Source organism: Littorina saxatilis, linkage group LG4 (genome assembly GCF_037325665.1).
Source record: "Littorina saxatilis isolate snail1 linkage group LG4, US_GU_Lsax_2.0, whole genome shotgun sequence".
Taxonomy (NCBI): domain Eukaryota; kingdom Metazoa; phylum Mollusca; class Gastropoda; order Littorinimorpha; family Littorinidae; genus Littorina; species Littorina saxatilis.
This window is the reverse complement of record NC_090248.1, coordinates 14264892-14289891: the sequence shown is the minus strand read 5'-3', so window position 1 is coordinate 14289891 and position 25000 is coordinate 14264892. Positions and strand designations below refer to the sequence as shown.

Below are 25000 nucleotides of genomic sequence, written 5' to 3'. Positions count from 1 at the left end.
CTGCTACAATTACTCAGATGAACACGATCGTTGCAGACTAAGTGAATCTTTCATCAATGGACTCGTGAATTGCTTAGTACTACTTTGAATTTAAGGGAGTTTATTATCACGTTTCTGATTGCCAGATTATAATTACCAAACAATTTGTTTCACTCAAATAGATACCTTGAGTTTGGAAATGTTATTTTGTCTCTGATATGTTTCGGTACGATAGCATTTACAAAAGTTTAAACCCCCACCAGCCAATGACATTTGAGCAACAACAAAGCAATTTTAAACAGATGTACATCCCGAGTTTATTGACAGCATCCTACAAAACATATATACGCAACTTCAAAAGATAGTGCACACTTTGAATTTTGAGTAACAGGCGTAATATCAACGCAAGGAATTCTTGCTTTAAATACAGTTTACGGAGGCTATTGTTCTTGTCGATTGCACGTGAATGTCAGTAGTCTGCGCATGGGTCACGTAAAGGCGAAGCCATACACCCAAGCCATCGTGAGGCCAACCAATAAGACAGGAGAAACTTCTCATGCCCTGGAGGAAAAAATAACAAGAGGAAAGAAAGAGGCACGGGCACTACTCACTATGTCGCTGACTCTGTCGGAGTCCGTGTCTCTGTCTATAGCCTTGTATCCCCCCTCCCCCCCTCTCTCTCTCCTCTGTTTACCTATTTACCTATTCGTCGGTCTGTCTGTCTCTCCATCTCTCTTTCTAACTCTCTTCCACAGTGTTCTTAGTGTCTTGCATAATCATCTCTCTGTCTCTGCCCCACGGGGACGAATCGGGACATTTGGTGGAATAAGTCACTCCAACTTTTGACAGAATACATGTTACAGCGGTTTTTTGTGTATCGCCATAAAAACAAATTATTAAAGATAATATATGAAGCTTAATCTATCTAATGTGGTGTAACGAATAATACTTTTTAGGGTGAAAGAAGTGTAAAAGTGTACCTGTTTTTGGAAGTTACTTCATTAGACGCATGTAAAAACGGTGTGGAATTAGGTATGCAAACTTGTACATGTAATCATGCTTCTGATACAAAATTTTCAAGAGAATCTAATGATTTTGTGGTAATTTACACCAAAAACAATGTGTGTCTACTCAGGACAGTAATGTTTTTCAATGCTCAAAGAAACAATAGGCAGCATCCTTAACACGCGTAGGGGCTATCAGAAATGTTCCATTTTCATTGCTTAAAGACAGTTTTGATTCTACCTTTAATGTAGTAAACTCCCTTTAGAATATGCATAAGTGTTCTCACATTGTCTCGTTACTTTAATTTGCACGCACTTATATGGATAGCACACTCATGTGCACCGCAGGCAACTAACATGCCAAAATAATCGAAACTGTCAAAAGGTCATACCTTTGTTTCCCTATATTTAGTACTTGAAAGAAATTGCTCTGTTGCTTTACATCAATGAGCGTTGGTTAAAATTCTTTTTAAATTATTCAGCTCCTGTCACGAATCTTTTAAAATTGTATGGGAGATGACAACAATATGAATAATATACGTAAATCTTGGGATCATAGTTTAAAGTCACTGAAAAATCGAAAAACAAACCTGGCATCTAAAATCCCAGGGAGGTGCCTTCCAACAAAGCTCCTTTTCTAAATGTGGGATGACAAAAAAAACTGAGCGCTTGGATAAGAAAAGGAATAGTGTTGAACATAGAACTAGTGAATAAGACAAAAGAAGAGCAGGACGAGTGAAAAACTGTGATAAGCAGGCCTTGTGGTCAACATTCACATATCTTAAAATGACGGCAAACAGTGAAAGTCTCCCATACAGCATGGACCTTTGTTTTATATTTGCCCTGGTCTGCATTTGATACCGTCCTCAAAGTGTATGCAGGAGAAGCACACCTTGGAACGCAGTCATCACAAATAGCTCATCAAGAGCCACTAGATTTCTCTTCGTGGTAATGAGGATCCGTCAGTCATGAATCTCCTAATAGGCCCAAATACAATGGCATGAATTCTTGTTGTCTCTGAAACAAGCAGAAGATAACGCCTAAATTCCAAACAAGAAATAACAATAACAAAACAAGTCAATTGTTTGATAGGCAAGCAGAGAAAAAAAGCAGGAAATGCAACAGTTCATGCCGAAAATATGCAGTGAAATTCTTCACGTGTCCACCCACTGTTCAAAAAGCAGCTTTTCCATAAAGAAAGATGACACAGCCTTACTAAGCTTTCACAGCTTGAAAACCAATAGTCATTTAAGACTCATACAAACAGATGGTTGCAGTTTTTAGTTTCACGTTCAGGAAGCGGGAGAAAGGTGCGTATTCAGCTACAAAGGTCAAGGCAGAAACAGACAGTAATAACAAAATAGCTTATCGAAGAGAAATGGGGGGGGGTCTCAAGGTATTTTAAACCACATTAAAAAGGGCGTGCGGGGTCTCTTAAAACAACAAGCACTTCCAAATTCCCGGTGGCACAGATAGGAATTCACCATCAACCTCAAAGTGAAACCAAACGTCAAGACCAAAAAGGACCAAGGTCATTCTCTAAAATTCATAGACAGCTTCAAAGTATACAATATCCAAATAGCAAAGTTATTTCTAAAACTGCATCCTGTATCAAACATGTCCACACCTAAAGACTATTGGTTTTCAAGGATCTAAAACTGAACTTGGATGATGCACGTTAATTTTATCGGGATGAAGGAACAGTTTTAAAATAAGGTACAACCCATCTACAATTTCACAAAGTTTAATCCCACCTCAAACCTATCCCCGCCTACAATTTTCAACACCTCCAAAATCGACCTGGCGCGCGGCACATGTGCTTGCTTTTACATCCGTCAAATTGATACCGCGGGAGGTGTTGTTCCTGGATGCTCTCCGAACAAACTTTAGACAAAAATCCAATGGCATGTTGCAAAGTCGACAAACTCAGAATGTCCCGCCCTCTTCCCCTCCCAGGGGGCAGGGGTTGTTATAGGGGCTGACCACACGGCCGGGACAAATCAAGGTCAGGGTTGCATTTTCGACCGTCAAGGTGTCTGTTTGGAGATTAAGGTGTGCATTTGGGCTCTCTGTTTGTAGGGTAAAGGTGTCAGAAGGGTGTCACTCGCGAGGGCACATTATCAAGCCAAAATTGAACGGGGAAGACGTATTGTTGAACTTTGGCGGTGTAAGCTTTTTTTTTTAAAGCATTGCGAATTTGAAAAGGTGTGTATTTAAGGTGGCTAGGTGATTTCTTTTCCAATGACACGTCCGTGTATTGAGGTTTTGTTGGTAAAGGGCAGTTACTGTTATGTTTTTCAGGGGCACAATTTGTATATTCTGTCTCACTTTCTGTGCGTTGCGCCCACATCCATACATACACACGCACTCTCCCACGCATACACAGACATACATATACACAGACACAAACAGACAGACAGACAAACATACACACACACACACACACACACACACACACACACACACACACACACACACACACACACACACACACACACATTGCGTTTGAAATGTTGTCAAACTATAGAAGCTTTCCTTCATCTAGCAGGCTCTTTTCTTTGGAGCCCTTGTATTACGTGTACGCTCTGATGTTCTTTACAGTGAACAAAAGTATCTATTTCGAATTCGTCTCCAAGTTTTAATAGACCCTTTCAGCTATGTCTCTGCTGATTTCGTTACCTATTTGTTCTGTTATTGCCTTCCCCGGTAATCAAGTTTGTCGTGTTAATCTCTCTCTCTCTCTCTCTCTCTCTCTCTCTCTCTCTCTCTCTCTCTCTCTCTCTCTCTCTCTCTCTCTTTCTCTCTCTCTCTCTCTCTCTTTCTCTCTCTTCTCTCTTTCTCTCTCTCTCTTTCTCTCTCTCTCTCTCTCTCTCTCTCTCTCTCTCTCTTTCTCTCTCTCTCTCTCTCTCTCTCTCTCTCTCTCTCTCTCTCTCTCTCTCTCTCTCTCTCTCTCTCTCTCTCTCTCTCTCTTTCTCTCCCTTCCCGCCTCCTCCTTTCCCACCTTGTGTCTTCCTATGTTGTTTTCCTGGTGTTTCCCTTGTTCGTTTTTTTCCGGTTTTCTTTCAAGAGGTGGGGTAGGATTGTCTTTTTTGTGCGTAGGCACTTAAATGGATCTCTGCTCATCGACACCCGTCTTGTGCAATGGTCTCATTTGGAAAGTCATTTATTTGTCTGGACGAAATGTATTGCCATTCGTTTGTTTCAAACTTTAGTGCTAGGAGGAATGATTGCGTTCCAGGCTTTAGGGGCAATCTAACAAGATAAAAGGCTGTCTCTCTTCTGCCAATACATTGCCACAGAGATTAGACCAGTCAGATGCATTGTCTCTGCAGATAGGATTGGTTCTAATGAATGCTGGAGATTTAGCCCCGTGTAAGGTTCCCCATCATGCTGACTTAATCTCAAACGTTCGCTCTATTGTCAGCATGTGAAGGCAATTCTACGGGGTTAATTCGGAACTATGTCATATGTTGCTACTTTATTCGCCCTTCACACACACACAAATCAAAATTGCCTTTCTGTAAAAGAGCATGTACAAGCTAGAAAATATTGTTGATACTAATCTTTGTGCTGGACTTCCAAACTGGATGATTCGTTAGGGGGGAGTGCGATTGTAAAAGTATGATGGCGTGACTTAAAAGTTTCTCCCGTGTGAACTTTCATTTTGTTTTTCTCTCTTGCGAGTAATCTCTTTTCTTGAACAACCTTTGGTGAGAGTTTTAATAACAATGGCAAACACATGCTTGCTATCCATGTGCTGTTAAGTCAAAAAAAAGTTGTGAAAGAAAAACCATCTTCGTTGCAAATATCGTGGCATTACACATGAGACCACTACAATAGGCAATATAATATAAGTTGTATTCTGCTGTGCAAGCGCAGATTTAGTCAAACAAAGAAAACATTACACAGTTTCCTTTTCATTGTCCAATACTAGTGTAAGACAGATGAAAATGTTTAAATGATCACAGTCTTCCGTATGCGTTATAATACACTGCACAACTCCTCAATTTTTACCTTCTTGCAAAGACTGTTTCCAAATTCAATCTATAAACGAGCAATTTTACAGTGCCGGATACATGTTTTGAGACAAATAAAGGAATGCAGTTTATTGACACCAGGAAACGTTGTTGGCTCAGTCTAAATTGATTAAGGTATCTTTGTGAAGCAACCAGATACTCGTCATTGAAGGCTTCGTAAAAGATTTTCAACGTCGAGAAACGCGCAGCTGAGACACGCATCGGCTGTTAGCTGGTTAAAGGACCAATATGAACGTAGCAATTCAGAACTTGCTCGCTCGTCACGCAATGAGCTACGTCACAGTGCAAACAGCAGCAGTTGTCACTGGGCAGTAGCCATCGCGAGTAGTACTACCTTGACGTCACACGCCACGCATGCGTACAAACGTCGAGGTGTGTTGGTCTTGGCTAACAAAATCAGGGTCAAGTTCACGTGTCCAGGTAGACAACAAGTCGCTGGCACGAGACAATAGTGGTATCGAACGTGAGATTTGCAGCATTTGTTCAATCAGTTGCCAGTTGGCCGAACGGTTTCGCCGACAAACAAGAGCGGCGTGCCGATAAATCCGAAGTCTGACGTCTCCGTTTAGCGGGCCTGCGATGGGACGACCAGACAAACAGGGGAGCCTTGCCCATAAATGCAAAGTCGGCCATTAGTCTTTCATGGGATAGTGCTGAGCCTCGGATGGAATGGTGCACATCAAACGAAACTTGGCAACACAAAAGGAAGAGAGAGGGCAAAGAAGAAGGGATGCAGGGGCGAGGTTGACCAGGGGCGGAGAAGAAGAGGGGGGATGTAGTCGACGTGGATCTTTGCCAATGAAATGCAAAGTCTCCCATTAGCGTTTCATGAGTTGGGGATGAGCCATCGATGAAATGTTGCACATCCAACGGACCTTGGCACAACAAAGAGTAAGGCAATGGGATGAGAGAGGGGGTAACAGTCGACGTGGATCCTTGCCTATACAGGCAGAGTCGACAATTGGCGTGTCATGGGATAGGACTGAGCCACTGACGATAGGTTGAACATTAAATACAAAAACAAGATGGTCGGGAACAGACAGACAGGGAGGACGGGAACATGGGATTGGGGGGGGGGGGGGCAGCTCACGGGTACCTTTACCCATAAATTCAAAGTCGGCCATAAGTGTGTCACAGGATAGGGCTCTCAGACGGTGCTAGGGGGATGGATTACAATCCAAGTCGATTTTTGCTGCCAAATCCAAAGTCGGCAATTAGTATTTCATAGATGGAACGACGCGTTTCAGACGGCACTTGGCAAAACAAAAGGAAGGAGAGACGGAGAAAAGTAGGGGAGAAAGGGAGAGATATCGTCAAGGAGGACCTTTGTCCATCAGTGCAAAGTCAGTCTTCAGCGTTTCATCAGGACGGAGCAGAGCCACGGTTTGAATGATGCACACCAAACCTCGCTTGGCAAAACAAAACGAAAGAGGGAGGGGTATAACAAGAAGTAGGTTGCCGCCGACGTGACTTGCAGTCCAAAACACTGCACCGAGGCAGTGTGCCAGCACGGGCTTGCTAACATGTCTGCAAATACAAATGGCGTGTTGTGGGAGCGGTCAGTTCGGAGGGACCAGTACAGAGGGTAAGATTGATGACATAGTGTTGGTCAGAGGGCATGTGGTTTTGTCCTTTTTCTGCTGACGACGGTGCAAATAACGAGAGATGAGTCACCGAACACCAATGATGTAATTGCCTAGTGATGTTAAGGCTTTCGTATACAAATAAATAAGAAAAAGGGTCTCTCTCTCTCTCTCTCTCTCTCTCTCTCTCTCTCTCTCTCTCTCTCTCTCTCTCTCTCTCTCTTTCTTTCTCTCTCTCTCTCTCTCTCTCTCTCTCTCTCTCTCTCTCTCTCTCTCTCTCTCTCTCTTGCACACACACACGCAAAAGATCAGAAACAAAATTGGGTCAAAAGATGGGCTGAAGTATGTACATATCATTGTACCTGAGTTATAGTTTATACCGATGATATGTAAGATGGTGATGCGAATGAGTATGGCCACCACGACTGTGTTCATGGGTTCTAGCCTCACACAAAGAAAACGTGCACTAAATAGACTAATTGCCAAAGGGGCATGGCAAAACGTAATGCTGGAAAGATAATTGTCAGCTCGTGCAGAATTCTCGTTCATCAAACTTTCCAGCAGGAACCATGATGCATACAAACGGAGGCAGTTATTGACAGCCCATTTGCTGTGCTATTGCGCCTGTCAGCGCTGTTGCAGTTTTCCTCTTGCAAAAAGTGAAGGCTAAAAAGACATCTCCCCCTTGGCACAGACGTGATCGCACATAAACGCTGACATGGCAATTTGTCCCTTCTATCCGCTGTGGCCGCAGAATAGCATTCTGGACCTTAACGATGACACGGCTGCAATTTGGCCGTCTGCAGCGTACGATTCTGAATCTGGGATGGAAGAATGAGTTTACACTTGGGCTGCGTGTTGTAAATTTGTTCATGTGATGACAGAAGGAAATAAAGGAGATTTGTGAGCAAGGTATAAAACGAAGGAAGTTTAGTCTGGATCAAGCAGTTGGCCGTTCGGGCGCTCAATCAGAGGAAGAAAACTACTCGCTCTATTTATCGGAAAATCGAGCAGCACGAACGTCGAACACGCAATTTGTGTAGACAACCAAGCGACCGCAATAAACTCAAACACAGACTTACCTCCGAAAGCCTCCACGTAACTCAGAGATGAAGCTGTTCAAATGTGGCATCAGCCGAAATCTTCGGTAATTTGGATAAGGAAGTTTGATTAGACGGCTTCACGTTCCACGTAAAATGTCTCCGGTCCCCTCGTTAAATTGTCTGAGTTCCTTTTAGCACTCTCACGCCAGTCTGCTTTAAAGAGACATCGACTGTTACAAAGAGTTCCACGATCTTTCGTACCTGCTTTAAAGAGACATCGACTGTTAAAAAGAGTTCCACGATCTTTCCTACCTGCAATGTTAGATGTACTCAAACATTAAGAGCGTTTTGCTTATATATGAAGTCATAGTTTATCACACACTTATTCTCTTATGTGTCTGAACGTTCTTTGAAAGAAATGTATTCAGATTTTCAATTGCAAAATCCTTTGTATCTGTGCTGGTTGTAAATGACATCATTCACACATTGGTTACTTGTACCATTTCCTTTATTGCATGAGACACCGTAAATTCCCCCTCAAACGTAAAGTCAAAATACTCTTCTGGTCCTCAATGTAGCAGATGACATCTTAACTCAAAATGTTGGAGGTTTTGGCCTCGCTCTCTTGTAACATCGGTTTGACAAAAATAAAAAACGGGGCAGTTCAAGAGCCAGTGTGATGCAGCGTGTTGACGATAGAAATTAAAGAAGTGCTGAAAATGAGAAAAAAAAGTCAAAACATCAACCGCATTCTTTGCATGGAATACCAATAAACGTACAGTGGGCGACAGCCAAAGGAAAATTCTGTTTACAATGTTGACGTTATATACACACTTTAAACTTTTACATTATTCGTCGATTTGCATTACAGTATTAAAGGGCTTCATTACCTAACCAACTAAAACGCTGAAGTTGTACTTTTTTTTAAAACGCATTTGACCAAACAGGGACTCTTCTGTTCTCCAGAGCTTTCTTCTTGCTTTGATATAAAAGAGATAAACAAGACTTATAATAAACCTGACAATGTCTGTTAAAATCACGATGAACTCTTTGAATCATCCCCGCCTTCTCTCTCTATCTTTTTCTGTCTCTGTCTCAGAACGCAATCTGTTTGGCTTCACAGTAAACCATTTCTGAGTTCTGTCTCTGTCTCTGTCACTCCCCCCCCCCCCCCCTCTTTTTCTTTTTTTCGTCCATCTCTCCTCTCTCTCTCTCTCTCTCTCTCTCTCTCTCTCTCTCTCTCTCTCTCTCTCTCTCTCTCTCTCTCTCTCTCTCTCTCTCTCTCTCTCTCTCTCTCTCTCTCTCTCTCTCTCTCTCTCTCTTGGCAAGTGGCAGGCACAATTACAGCATATTTGCAAGAAAGTAGCCAAGAACGTTTTCCTCCTATCCAAGTTAAAGCAATTTACGGACAGAAGGACTCTGGAAATGTTTCACCATGCTCATGTAATGCCTCACATTAATTATGCTTCGCCGCTCTGGGATGGCAGCAGTGATGTCCACTTGAAAAAGTTAGACTCTCTCTATCGTCGCTCGGCCAAACTCATCGTAAAGGATAATGCATCAACAGATATGAAATTAAAAATGCTTAACTTTCTTCCACTGGAAAAGCATCTCAAGTTAAACAAAGCCATTTTCATGCATAAATTGTATTACGGTAAAGTGCCGATTTACATTACATCATTATTTAATAAAGCTACCCACAGATATGGGTCGGTCAACTTGATCCCACCGATTCCACGAATTGACCTGTATAAGACCAGTCTTGCTTTTTCGGGTACTTCAGTTTGGAATTCGCTTCCATCATCCTTTAAGCACTTAAAGTCATTAAAAAGTTTAAAAAATGTGTTAAAAACCACTTAATGTCTGAGTAGTTTAACGCCTTTTGATTTGCCACACTTAGTATTACGTCAAAGATATGCTGTGCATTGTATGTTCTGAACATATTTTTGTTGTACTATTGCTACATGTTCGATTGCTACCAGCTTGTATTTATAATTACCTGCATAGTATGCATTTGATTTTATGAATAACCACATATGTATGCTCTTCATGCCTCATCTTCATCATCATCATTATCATCATCATCATCATCGTCATCATCATCATCATCGTCATCTTTATTATCACGTGCTGAAGTTTTCCGACCTCCTTTTGTTGGTTAACTTTTTAACTTTTTAATTTTTAATTTTTTAATTATATAATTGTGTGTCTATGCGTCCCAAGGACAGATTGTAAGAAAAGGCGTAGCCTTAAATCTTAATCCTTGTTAAATAAAGTTCAATTCAATTCAATTCAATTCAATTCAATTCAATTCAATTCAATTCTCTCTCTCTCTCTCTCTCTCTCTCTCTCTCTCTCTCTCTCTCTCTCTCTCTCTCTCTCTCTCTCTCTCTCTCTCTCTCTCTCTCTCTCTCTCTCTCTCTCTCTCTCCAAATAACAAAAGATTAAAGGCTACATTTATTATTTGAGCATGAACACACCTGTACTAAACCCCACATTTTAGATTTAAAACGGCGTTTAACGGCTTTTAGAACTGTTTTGGGGGGAGATAAAATGTAATTACACCGTAATGAGACGTGTACACTTCTTAAACGAGTTTTTGTAATCATAGAGTTTGTGAAAATGTGCATGCAGGCCACAAACAACAACACACTCCAGTTGTGTAGGTAGTTGGTGGCTGTGTCTGTATGTCTGTGTCCGTGATGTCAGAAGAAGGCAATAATGTCAACCTGAGCAAAGAGTGTAGTTGTCAGTTGTCACAGAGAAAAACAACTCAGACAGCTATTTCGAACAAAAATCCTCAGACATTTTATTTATTTTTATTTTATTTTATTTTATGCAATTTATATCGCGCACATCTCTCAACCACGGATTCAAGGCGCAGGGATTTATTTATGCCGTGTGAGATGGAATTTTTGTTACACAATATATCACGCATTCACATCGGCCAGCAAACCTCAAACATCATACATCCCTGGTAAATAGTTACGATCTTGAGGAAAACAAATAAGCGAAAATGTCTTACTCTGTAGAGAAAGCGATCAAGCTGTTAATTTATGGTATTTATGTGAGTGAAACCGTGGTGGTTACCTAGCGAGTGTTGCAGTCTGGCTGGGTCTAGGATAGCTTACACAAGAAGGATGATACGTTCAATCAAATAAATTCAACAACAGTATTGCAACAAATATCGTACCCCAACGAATACTTTAATTGCCGTATATTTTCAACAAAACAAACTCTTCTGGATAGATACTTGATATGAGTCTCTGCTCGTATGTCAAAATTGTCAACGTGTGCCTATCCCTATTTTCGTCCATTATTTATTTTTCACCTCACGGTTTTTAAGGTCAATTTTTGGGGTTTGTTGCTAGGAGTTATAAACAGAGTTCTTTAACTTCGTTTCTTGCAACCTTCCTGTCAATTTCAAGACACATATACGACTGACCACCTCAAATCCAGTACTAACTCTCCACCTAAAACACACTGACACACGCACACATGTACACACACACACACACACACACACACACACACACACACACACACACACACTTACACACACACACACACACACAAACATACACACACACACACATACACACACACACTTACACACACACACACACACACACACAAAGACACACACACACACACACACATACACACACACACACACACACACACACACACACTTCATCTCTTGATCCAGCCATCTGGGTAACCCCCAAGTACACCAATCTTTGATCCTTCGTCCTGATTTATATTGATATTGAGCTCCAAGCGCAATGTCTTACCCGTAAAACACTCTCAGTCCGCCTTACCCCCTTACTTCTCACACCCACGCCAACAGCTAAGATACGGTTGTGCTGTAGAGCCACAAGGTTCACACCCACGCCAACAGCTAAGATACGGTTGTGCTGTAGAGCCACAAGGTTCACACCCACGCCAACAGCTGAGATACGGTTGTGCTGTAGAGCCACAAGGTTCAAACAATCATGGCACATTTTCCAGATTGTAGAATAAGTAAATATTTCATGATTGTGCAAGCAGAGCATGTCTTGCATCAATTCAAGCGTTTTGTTTTGTGTAGAGTTGAAGTCGGAGTTTATCCTGTCTAAGAACGTGTTAAAAGTGAACATGTCATTCTGTTTCAGGGAAGTGCTCAGAAGACACATGCAAGCTGCCTGACTGCCGCTGTGTGGGGTCCGACATCCCTGGCGGCATCCCCGTGGAGGACACGCCCCAGATGGTCATGCTCACCTTCGACGACAGCGTCAACGTGGCCAACTTCGACTACTACACCAAGCTCTTCGACGGAAAGTTCCGCAACCCCAACGGCTGCCCCGTGAAGGGCACGTTCTTCGTGTCGGGTGACGCCACCCAGTACCACTTCGTGGAGAAGCTGCACAAGCGCGGGCAGGAGATCGCCTCCCACAGCATCTCGCACAGGTCCCCCACCACATACTGGGCCCACGCCGGCTATGACGGCTACGTGTCCGAGATCGAAGGCATGAGGAAGAAGCTGTCGGAGAAGAGCAAGATCCCCCGCGAGTCCATCCAGGGCATGAGAGTCCCCTTCCTGCAGGTGGGCGGTGACGACCAGTACCAGATGCTGGAGGACTTCAACTACCGCTACGACACCTCCATGGTCACTGGGCACCTGTACAGGAACGAGAACCCCCCGGTATGGCCCTTCACCCTCGACTACCCTCCCAGCTCCAAGCACTGCTCGCTGACCCCTTGCCCCACCAAGTCTTATCCCGGTCTCTGGGAGGTGCCGCTCGTCCGTTGGTACGGCTCCAACCGCCTAGCCTGCGCTATGCCTGACGGCTGCACCATCGGAGGCGGCCAGAAGGGCACCTACAAGTTCCTGATGGACAACTTCAACCGTCACTACACCACCAACAAGTCTCCTCTCGGCATCTTCCTCCACGCTTCCTGGTTCCGCCGAAAGGACGGCAACCTGGAGGGTCTCATGCAGTTCCTGGAGGAGATGAACGAGAGGAAAGACGTCTGGGTGATCTCCGTGTCTCAGGTGCTCGACTGGATCCAGAACCCCATCCCCAACAACATGGCTGGCTCTATAGCTACCTGGGCCTGTGATGAGTAGATCGTCGTACTAGAATCTGCACTCCTCGACTTGATACAGAATCCCGTGCCCAACAACGAAGGGCTAAATATATAAATTGATAGGACTGGAATTTGCCTCCTCGACTTGATACAACACCCCGTACGCAATAACGGAAGTCTAGATATATAACTATCTAGGCGTTTGATGAATAGATCTTCCCTGTAGAGTCTGCCTCTTCTGCTTGATCTACAACCCCATACACCCGACACAAGGCTGGCCCTTAAGCAATGAATAGTTTAGTTCAGAATGTTCCGCCGTTTTCCTTCACAAATGATACCCTTTTGACGTGATTCTGTGATCTTGAGCCCATAGTTTCTTTCATAATCCTTTCCTGCCTTTAATTTTTCAATGTTGCCTTGGTGCACAATTAAATTGCTTACTGGCCCTGAAATGTTCATTCCAAGTTATCTTATTAAAAAAAGTCTCCGTTCATTGGTATACCACGTTTGACCAACATGGCACTGATTATCGTGTGATCACTCTTATGCAGCAATTCCCCCTTCCTAACAATTTCTCAAGTACATTTCAACAGAGAGTCAGCTTCTTATCCAAGTTGTCGTTCAGTTGTTCAATCAACTGTCAGTCCCATTCTGTACATTTTAGCCATTTCACTGTCACCGACTTAATTTATTCTTCGAGGAGTTACAACATTTTGATATCGGTCTCATTTTCTGTCGATCCAACTTTTCCTTCCTTTACGTACAAAGGAAATTATTATTTGTTGCTGTTTGTAAATGTAGTGTCATCCACTGGAGATCATCGTCGTAAAATATCGAGCCGTTTATCATGACTGCCGGAAAGAACAAGTTTCTCCCTTATCCTTGGGAACAAACGTTTCTTCAGCAATAGATGACATTGTATTGGCATTGCTCACTGCAACGTAAAGGCGACGTTTGTCTTCCATGGCTAAACTGTGCCATAATGTTGTACCCAGCTGCTCACTGCCATCGGGTCTGTACATAGCAATCCTTGTATTTTGTTGACGAAGGCCAGGTGCCTCAATCTCCACGATAGCAAAAAGACTATCTGCCGGTCATTTTCCACGATAGCAAAGACTATCTACCGGCCGATTTCGACGATAACAAAAAGACCTTTCTACCGGTCAATTTCAGATAGCAAAATGACTATCTTTCGGCCGGAGCACACAATGATACAAATGATTCAGCGACTGCGATTCCATTTTCTGACTGCCATGTGATGCTTAAGTAACGCGTGTGCGTGTTACAACTGAGGATTGAGTACAAAATGGTTGCCAGGTCTACACAACAAACACTATTATTTCGAGAAAATGGCAATGAGCATAGTTCACAACGAACAGACTCTTACGGTTCTTAAGAAGAAGAATGATAATGAATACAGAGCACGAAAAGTAGAAGAGAGAATTGAATAGGACACATTCAAATGGTCACGTTGCAAGATACGATGGCCGTTCCACGGGTATGTCTTTCAAATGTAAGATTCTGTCTCATTAAAAGCACAAGCTGCTTCAAGAATATGAGGGTCAGATGAACACAGAGAAAGACGAAGCTTAAAGCCCTGGTTTGATAGTGTGTGTGTGTGTGTGTGTGTGTGTGCGTGAGTGTGTGTGTGTGTGTGTGTGTGTGTGTGTGTGTGTGTGTGTGTGGATGTGTGTGTTCATGATGAGATGGGTTTAAGCACAGCTTCGTGGCGTATGTGGTAAGACTACGGAGGAAAACGTAGCAAGTTGGATTGCTTGTGTCAAAAGAATTACCTCAGGGTTGAATTCTGTGGGTGAGACAACGTGAAGAACATGCAACACGATGTCAGGAATTTGAAATGCTCTTCTCCACTGTGATGCCATTTTCACCAGCGGGTTGAAAAATTACACCATTTGAAAAAGGTGCTGAATAAGAACCCGCCATACCAAGAAGGTGCTTTACTAGAATACATCCATATCAGGATTGGGCCATGTTTGAAGAAAGACCTGTTCTGGATAACAGGTGCTGACTTCAAATGAACTGTATGTGCCTTCGATCTCCTGGTCGGATCCCAAAATGTGTGCTTGTGTGTTATGCCGCATACACTTTGAACATCGTATTGAGTTCTCCAGCCATCAGACTGATTTACAAATGGCTGAATTGATTGTAATTATTGCGTAGATTAGTTTTGTCGGTGCGGTCTGAAAGTTCAGTGTGAAGCTGTGATGTGAATGTCCATATGCCTTTCGCTTTCATGTGTGTGTGTGTGTGTGTGTGTGTGTGTGTGTGTGTGTGTGTGTGTGTGTGTGTGTGTGTGTGTGTGTGTGTGTGTGTCTGTCTGTGTGTCTGTCTGTGTGTCTGTCTGTGTGTCTGTCTGTGCATGTGTGTCTGTCTGGCTGGCTATGTATGTGTGCCTGTGTCCGTGCCTTTCTGTGTGACTGTTACATGTGTGTGTGTGTGTGTGTGTGTGTGTGTGTGTGTGTGTGTGTGTGTGTGTTTGTGTGCGTGTGAGCGTGCGTTTATGTCTGAGTGTTTGTGTGTGTTTGATCAAAATTGAATGTTGATACTACATTAGTGTGCATGTATGTCTTTCGTCATCTCTTCAACTATGAGCAGCTTGAAACCTTATTTATCTGTAAATGTTTGAAAATAAGAGAAAGTCGGCTGCGAAAGGGTATGAATAATACTACATTTTTGTGTCAGAAGTGTCGTTTAACAAAATGTAACATTGTACCTTGCTTGTAAAATATTCATTCATTTTCCTTTGTGTATATTTCATTTAGACCTATATCGAAATATATGCACAGGTGTATCTCCTGTTTCAAAACATCTGAGCTAAGTATAACAAACCCAGCGGTTGTTGGCGAGAATAACTGCTTCAAAGCGCGTTGATGTATTAATGTTTTTTCTGCGGTTTTAGAATGTCAGGCTCAACAATTTCACTGCGTGTGACATTGTGTAAATTGTGTACATCTTGTCAAATGTCCCAGGGATATATATCCATATGTTCATTTAATCCTCGATTTTCTTTTTCTTGTGTAAATATTGTATCCGAGTGAATTAAATAGCTGAAATGAAAAACGTCGTGTGTGTGTGTGTGTGTGTGTGTGTGTGTGTGTGTGTGTGTGTGTGTGTGTGTGCGTGTGTGTGTGTGTATGTGTGTGACTGTGACTGTGTGTGTGTGTGTGTGTGAGACTGTGACTGTGACTGTGTGTGTTTGTGTGTGTGTGTGTGTGTGTGTGTGTGTGTGTCTGTGTCTGTGACTGTGTCTGTATCTGTGTCTGATTGTGTCTGTCTGTCTATCTGTCAGTTCGTCTGTCCGTGTCTTTGTGGACAATTGTTGCATACAGCTCTCTCTCTCTCTCTCTCTCTCTCTCTCTCTCTCTCTCTCTCTCTCTCTCTCTCTCTCTCTCTCTCTATCTCTCTCTCTCTCACTCACTCACTCACTCTCTCTCTCTGTCTTTCTCTCTCTCTCTCTCTCTCTCTCTCTCTCTCTCTCTCTCTCTCTCTCTCTCTCTCTCTCTCTCTTCCTCCCAGTCTCACTCTCTATAACACTAACACACACACACACACACACACACACACACAAACACACACACACTGACACACAATCACACACAAACACACACACAATCACACTCACACACACTAAATTTTGAGCAGTCATTTTACCGCATACGAATTCTCAGTTGTTTCTTCCTACTCCGGGCCTGGGTAACCATGCAAAGACAAGTATTTAGCAAAGTCTTCATCGTGAATCGGATAGTACTGTTGTCGCATAATACTGTTGTCCATTGTAATGCAAAGAGGACACGCTGTAATTAGGCCAGGCTGTCTGCAGGAGACAAAAATCAATTCGCGTTGACTTTCAAACGGAATCTTGATTCCAAACGCGTCCTTTGAACTGACTGAGGCTTGACGAGAAATCCACTATTGACCTTTAGGACGTGGTGGGTTTTTGCATACATGTATCTCCTGATTCTAGTTGTAGTTTTCTACCCTGTTTGGGTGAGCCCGTGTGTGTGTGTGTGTGTGTGTGTGTGTGTGTGTGTGTGTGTGTGTGTGTGTGTGTGTGTGTGTGTGTGTGTGTGTGTGAGTGCTTGCGTGCGTAAGTGTGTGTGTGTACAGCGACAACCGACTCTGCAGATATCACCACCACTCTGAAAGTAGGCTTTTTAACGAAGCAACCAATGAAGTGTATGAAGTTCAGTGACCCGTTCCTATGTCACGTGCATCATTCTCCTATGACAAAACATGAACCGTGCTTTGACGCGCCAACAGTGGTTGCAATCAGATAACTGCACACCGGCGAAGAAGCCACGGAAAAATCCTTCATATTGAGTGGGATTTGAATACATTTTCGATGCTACAAAAGCCTCATATGACTGTACTGGTCATAGCAGTGAATAGGCCTATGCACATTCGGAATATCATACCGTAGATCTTTGTTATAACAACTGACGTGGCCTTTACATCGGACTAGATGCAGCAATTCTGCCAAGGCGCCAGCGTGTCTGTTCCACATACACACTCTGAAAAGGGAGAAGGTACAGAAAGAAGCAGAAAATGAAGAGGAAAAAGAATAAATGCCACGTTTTGTGAATGTGAGGAGGACTATAAATTCATGTTCACTCAATTTGTTGTCGGGGAACGGGGACAGGGGAGAAGGGGTAGGGTTCTTTGCGCAGGCTTTGTATGTGTGTGTGTGTGTGTGTGTGTGTGTGTGGTGGGGGGGGTGTAAAACACCAAACAAACATAATAGGCCTGGTGAGTACGTGTACATAGAGTTGCGGTTGTGCAGTTAAGCAAGAACTGACATTAATCTGAGTTCTCAGTTTACGATGTCATCGTTCAGCTGCAACGATCCATGTGATCTCCTGTGTACACTTGGAAAATGAGTTTAGTGGAATAAACTGTTGAGTTGGAAGAAGATCGCACCTAGCGAGAAAAAAAGAGAACGAGGGGTGGCCAACGGAAAAAAGGGAGACAATTCAAAATTTCCGAAAACACCAAGAGCACCATTTCTCTTTTCTGCTGAACCAGAACTGAGCCGTTTAGGAATTGTTCTGGATGCTTGATATCAATCAATCAATCAATGTGAGGCTTATATCGCGCGTATTCCGTGGGTACAGTTCTTTGCGCAGGGATTTATTTATTTTTTATTTTTTTATTTTATGCAATTTATATCGCGCACATATTCAAGGCGCAGGGATTTTATTTATGCCGTGTGAGATGGAATTTTTTTACACAATACATCACGCATTCACATCGATATATTATGCTGAGTGGTGAAGTGCAACGTTTCATTTTGCAGCTGAACCAGAAATGCATCGTTTAGGACTTGGTGTGGATGTTTGATTTATGCGGAGTGTCTCTAGAATATCTTTGTATGACGGCGTATTGGCGCCAGAAGCGTTAATTGCACAAATCAGCTCATTGTCACAGATAATAGCAAAGGACGCTTCCGAATAACTGTTCTTAAAATATAAGAACAGTACACGGCATTTAATGTTAGCAATGCCACAAGGATAAGCCACTGACTGTGAAAACTAAGGCACCAGCCTTATTCTAACAGAAAAGCATTATTCAGTCAAGATTATCATTAATCGCCTGACTTATCTTGCACCAAAGCCCTGACTGTTATTGTCTTGACCTGATATTGGAATTTACGAATAACAATTGTGACAGGGGAGGCTACCGCTCCTTTCACAGCAGACTCTGCACCCGAGTTGTTGGCCTTTAAAAGTCAACACCAGTGGATTGTAGAAGTCTGTTTGTGATGGGGTCGGGTGGTTTCCGATTGTCTGTATGTTCATGGAAACCTTCGGGTTTGCATAACAGTTTTTATAGGGCTAAGAAATTAGCCCTAACATTTTCAATCCTGTTTGATTGCACTTCGCTTCCCGAGGTGATCGTAGTGTTTCGGCACTCGGTTACACAATGAAGACTGTATTTTTTTTCCTAATAATCACTGTTGGTACTTGTGCTCTGTCATACTATCTCAGTAAAGAGTGGAAGGTCAAAAAGAAACAAAGCACTGCCACCGGTTTACAACAACAAAAAATTGCCATTTGCATGATGATGTGTCTTAAAAGTGAGGGAGTCTTAAAATGCAGGTAAATGACTTTACACACTTTCTGAAGAATAAAAGGCAATACAGTATTTTGTTCCAGTTCTTGTTCAAATCTGAGGCAACAGTGTATTAAAATACAGGAATCCTTAAAATGGAAGGTCTCGGAATTGGGGTGTCATTGTAGGTTCTCTTCAGTCAGAAATAGAATGCTGCGGAAGAAAAGGTCCCTGCCTTTTGCAAGTGACATAAGACAGAGTTAAGTTTACATACTTTATGAAGAGAAAGAGCTAAGACAAAAATCAAAACTTGACTAAATGTAACAAGTCGCGTAAGGCGAAATTACTACATTTAGTCAAGCTGTGGAACTCACAGAATGAAACCGAACGCACTGCATTTGTTCACAATGACCGTAGTCCGCCGCTCGTGCAAAAGGCAGTGAAATTAACGAGCCTGTTTAGCGCGGTAGTGGTTGCGCTGAGCTGCATAGCACGCTTTTTTGTACCTCTCTTCCTTTTAACTTTCTGAGCGTGTTTTTAATCCAAACATATCATATCTATATGTTTTTGGAATCAGGAACCGACAAGAAATAAGATGAAATTGTTTTTAAATCGATTTTGGAAATTTTATTTTAATCATAATTTTTATATTTTTAATTTTTAGAGCTTGGTTTTAATCCAAATATAACATATTTATATGTTTTTTGGAATTAGAAAATGATGAAGAATAAAATGAACGTAATTTTGGATCATTTTATAAAAAAAAATAATTTTAATTACAATTTTGATTTTTAACGACAAAAGTCATTAACTAATTTTTAAGCCTCCAAGCTGAAATGCAATACCAAAGTCCGGCCTTCGTCGAAGATTACTTGGCGAAAATTTCAATCAATTTGATTGAAAAATGAGGGTGTGACAGTGCTGCCTCAACTTTTACAAAAAGCCGAATATGACGTCATCAAAGACATTTATCCAAAAACTGAAAATGGGGATATCATACCCAGGAACTCTCATGTAAAATTTCATAAAGATCGGTCAAGTAGTTTACTTTGAATCGCTCTACACACACACACGCACAGACAGACAGACAGACACGCACACACACACACACACACACACACACACACACACACACACACACACACACACGCACGCACGCACGCACACACACACACAGACACACACAGACACACACACACACACACACACACACATACACCACGACCCTCGTCCCGATTCCCCCTCTATGTTAAAACATTTAGTCAAAACTTGACTAAATGTAAACAGGAAGTTCTAAATTGGAGAGTTTCTTAATAGACAGTTCCGTTGTAGGTCCTCTTCAGAGAAACAAGTCGCGTAAGGCGAAAATACAACGTTTAGTCAAGCTCAGTCGAACTCACAGAATGAAACTGAACGCATTGCATTTTTTCCGCAAGACCGTACACTCGTAGCATCGTCTGTCCACCGCTCGTGGCAAAGGCAGTGAAATTAACAATCCAGAAAAGCGCGGTAGCGGTTGCGCTGAGGCGGATAGCACGCTTTTCTATATCTCTATTCTTTTTAACTCTCTGAACGTGTTTTTAATCCAAACATATCATATCTATATGTTTTTGGAATCAGGAACGGACAAGGAATAAGATGAAATTGTTTTTAAATTGATTTCGGAAATTTAATTTTAATCATAATTTTTATATTTTTAATTCTCAGAGCTTGTTTTTAATCCGAATATAACATATTTATATGTTTTTGGAATCAGCAAATGATGAAAAATACGATAAACGTAATTTTTGATCGTTTTATAAAAAAATAATTTCAATTACTATGTTCATATTTTTAATGACCAAAGTCATTAATTATTTTTTAAGCCTCCAAGCTGAAATGCAATACCGAAGTCCGGCTTTCGTCGAAGATTGCTTGGCCAAAATGTCAATCAATTTGATTGAAAAATGAGGGTGTGACAGTGCCGCCTCAACTTTTAGAAAATGCCGGATATGACGTCATCAAAGACATTTATCGAAAAACTGAAAAAACCATTTGGGGATATCATACCAAGGAACTCTCATGAAAAATGTCATAAAGGTCAGTCCAGTAGTTTACTCTGAATCGCTCCACACACACACACACACACACACACACACACACACACACACACATACACACACACACACATACACCACGACCCTTGTCTCGATTCCCGCCTCTATGTTAAAACATTTAGTCAAAACTTGACTAAATATAAAAAGAAGGGGAAAGGGGAGGGGGGTCACGGGGTCACGGCCTTTCGTAAGTAATTCCTATCTTCAGCAAACAAGAGGATGTTTGAGGGGAGGGGAAGAGAATTTTGCGAGCGTTGGATGAACGGATTGAATGTGTGATGGGATCAGAACGTCACTTTGAACAGGTTGTGAGGAGTCAAGACAAGCACCCAGTCGTCCGCTTCTGCAATCTCGTGTAGGGTTCGGGATAACATTAATCCTGAGTGGTGCATGAAGGAGGGCTTGAAATACTTGAGCAAATGAAGAAAGGAAGAACATTTGGAAAGTATCTTCGCGCGGTAGTTTTGCTCATATACCTTTGTAGTACGTACCTCATGATTCTGCACAATAAAACTCTGAGAAGTTTGAGCCGAACCATCCTCCCCACCCCCAACTCTTTGGACAAGAAGTCTAACCTCTTCTTAAAGAAAAACAAAAGATCAATAGTCTTCCTGTTCTCAAGAAAAAAGACTGCGCTGTACCAGCTACATCAATGGATAAATGAATCGACATCTAGTCATCTTTGACAGGAAATAAAACCTGACTTACCGAAAACTCCCCGTGAAGCTTTCTAACAGGCGAGCCAAAATTGCTGCGTTGGATCGAAGTACGCATCGATTTTACAGTCTCTCAACTGCCGTAGCGGCCCTAATCTTAAGTGACAGAGGATAAGAATATTCGGGAACTTCGGCCAAGATTATGTCGTCTCAGATTAGTTCCAGAGTGAGAAGAATGTAATTTTACATTAGATTTTACTTACTTTTGGACTTTCCAGTTTGTCTATACAAATTGCTTTACCTTTGTACATTCAATACTTGACTGGATAAGTTAACGAGGGGCCGGAAAGGATGTCAGTCTCCCTAGGGATGTGTGTGTGGAGGGGGTGCGTGGGGGTTGGTGTGTGTGTGTGTGTGTGAGGGGGGGGTGTTTTGTGTGTACGCACTTTTGCATACGGACGTTTGAATGTGTTGACATTAACATTTTGTTCGTCGAGTTATGTTTGCTGCTCGAAGCCGATGTTTTATTGTTTGAGTCAAAGTTTTGTTGCATTCTTAATTTTTGGTTTTGTTTACATGAATCTTTAAATGTAAATGGCAGAAAAGAAATGGCTAATTTTGTGTTTGTCATTGCCAAAACTAAACATTGACGGGAACTTCAGCGAAGTGGTCTTTAAAGGGGACAGAAAACCAAATAGTTATGGCAGAAATAAAGCTCACTTGCGCGTTGCTTCTTCAACCTCTAGTTGGTGAGAGAGGAGAGACAAGCATAATTATGACAAGGGATGAACACATACTCGGAACAAGAAGAAGAAAACTAAAAGGATGATCAGATAGTGAACAAGCAAAAAGGTTCAAGATGATGCTATTGCTCAAGATGAATGATGATAAGTTTAGTTTTACGCCCTCACGGCAAAACCCTGTGGGGCATGCTCCCGGTGTAACACGACATTTTTACTCCACGAAAAATGTACTCCGGAGTAAACATTTCGTACGAAATTCTTACTCCGAGTAAATTTTTCGTACGAGAAAAGAACTCCCCAAGGCACGAAAAAAGTACTCCCTCCACGAAATGTTTACTCCCCATTTTTTTACTTCTAGTAAAAAATCTCGTACGCGAAAATGGGATGCGGGCGAAGGGATAATGCCAAAATTGGCATCTCGCGCAAACGAATGTCGCGCTAGCCTCCCTCCACCCCTTCCACCACCAAGACTAACAGGGGACAAGGGAGTCAACATTTCGTACACCTGGCATGGGAAGTTAAATTGCTCGTGTTAGGGTGAAGTAATTTATTCGTTTTTTATTCGTCAGAGGAGTAACATTTGTGTACGAAATGTTAACTCGGAACTCACCTGTCGTGGGGAGTAATTTTCTCGTGTAATGGGGGAGTGCTTTTTTCGTAAAGGGAGTAACATTTTCGTTCGAAATTTTTACTCCGGAGTAAAAATCTCGTGGGAGTAATTTTCTCGTGTTACACCGGCTCAAGACCAACCACAGCAATCGCCTTTTGATTCCCTCGCTGTTGAATCGACAGACCCCATGTCCTCTTGCAGGATGCCTCTCCACTCAAGTGCCATCAAGTCCCTTCTTCAAAACGTCCGTGTCATCAGAGCTTTTATCGCAAATTGCTCGCTTGAATAAGAATAAGAATAAGAATAAGAATACTTTATTATCTCATAGAGAAATTCAGGCACGAAAAATGACAGAGACAATGTACCACAGCGTCGCCCGATGCAGAGCGCCACCATCATGCTTAGTAGGATGAAGTAGGGAACTGTGCCCAAGAGTTCAAACTGCAAATTGAAATCGCCAGGGAATGGATTTAAATGGGATCAGTAGGAGGTCAATGTCAGTCTTTTTCTGTCGTTTTAAAGCCTGGTCGCCGCTGGTACATGCTCCTTTTCTCCTATGTGTGACAAAAGTTGAGAATCAGACAAAGAACAGATTGTTGGACGGAAAATCTTGAAGACATCGTAGCACTGGTTTTAGTTTTGTCCAAAAAATGTCTGTCTTAATGCATTCCTCACTTCTCCTCCTCCTCCTCTCCCCTCCCCCCCCCCCCTTATTGTCCTCCTCGCCTTCCTCTTGTTTCTTCTTCTTCTTTTTACATTTAGTCAAGTTTAACATAGAGGGGGAATCGAAACGAGGGTCGTGGTGTATGTGTGTGCGTGCGTGTGTGCGTGCGTGTAGAGCGATTCAGACCAAACTACTGGACCGATCTTTATGACATTTTACATGAGAGTTCATGGGATTGATATCCCCGAACGTTTTTTTTCTTTTTTTCGATAAATACATTTGATGACGTCATATCCGGCTTTTTGTAAAAGTTGAGGTGGCACTGTCACATCCTTATTTTTCAATCAAATTGATTGAAATTTCGGCCAAGCAATCTTCGACGAAGGCCGGACTTCGGTATTGCATTTCAGCTTGGTGGCTTAAAAATTAATTAATGACTTTGGTCATTAAAAATCTGAAAATTGTAAAAAAACAAAAAAATTTATAAAACGATCCAAATTTACGTTCATCTTATTCTTCATCATTTTCTGATTCCAAAAACATATAGATATGTTATATTTGGATTAAAAACAAGCTCTGAAAATTAAAAATATAAAAATTATGATCAAAATTAGATTTCCGAAATCGCTTTAAAAACTGATTGATCTTATTCCTTGTCGGTTCCTGATTCCAAAAACATATAGATATGATATGTTTGGATTAAAAACACGCTCAGAAAGTTAAAACGAAGAGAGCGTGCTATGAAGCACAGCGCCGCTACCGCGCCAAATAGGCTCGTCACTTTCACTGCCTTTTGCACTAGAGGCGGACTACGTTCAGTTTCATTTTGTGAGTTCCACAGCTTGACTAAATGTAGTAATTTCGCCTTACGCGACTTGTTTAATTCTAGTGTGATACAGCCATGAAACAGCGTTTTGAAAGTACCAATAACGTGAAAAAGGACTGATACTTTGCTTGCATCTGCACTCTTCCCTACCACAAAGACATAATGACTGGATTCACAAAAATCCCATTCCTTGCTGGGTCTTTTGGGGGAATCAGAGAGAAAAAAATGCATTTTTTCTGTGCCAAACAAATTGTGTATATTCATCTCTCTGTATGGAAACTAGGTGGCCACTTGTAGAGCTGAGCGACGCTGGGCATCTTCCAAGCTGACTGTACATAAGCAGATTTATGACGCCACCAAGCAGAAAGTCATAGATTTTGTTGATGCCGCCAAGACCACTTTTTATTCATCCAAGGTCGCAGCATCCTCATCTTGTAAAGAGTTGTTTAACACTATCACCACCATGCTTGGTAAAGCAAAACAGGTCATCCTTCCAACTGTACATGACATGTCTAAACTGCCAGATGTTTTTTCTAAGTATTTTCATGAAAAGATTTTGACCATCCGCAACAGCTTCGCACAGCATAGCGACTCAGACCGCTCTCCCATTTTTGTTGGAA

At 42.1% G+C, this 25000-nt stretch overlaps 1 protein-coding gene and 1 long non-coding RNA gene across 2 annotated transcripts in view; both read left to right on the top strand.

Moving 5' to 3' along the window:
- The window catches only part of LOC138964036 (uncharacterized), a 34913-nt gene extending 19116 nt beyond the window's left edge, over positions 1–15797 (top strand). Inside the window, exon 2 of the mRNA XM_070335915.1 lies at positions 11801–15797. Coding sequence (XP_070192016.1) covers positions 11801–12756 — 956 coding nt within the window. The 3' untranslated portion in view covers positions 12757–15797. The remainder of the gene's footprint in view (positions 1–11800) is intronic.
- The window catches only part of LOC138964044 (uncharacterized), a 428123-nt gene that overhangs the window by 223752 nt on the left and 179371 nt on the right, over positions 1–25000 (top strand). The window lies entirely within an intron of this gene.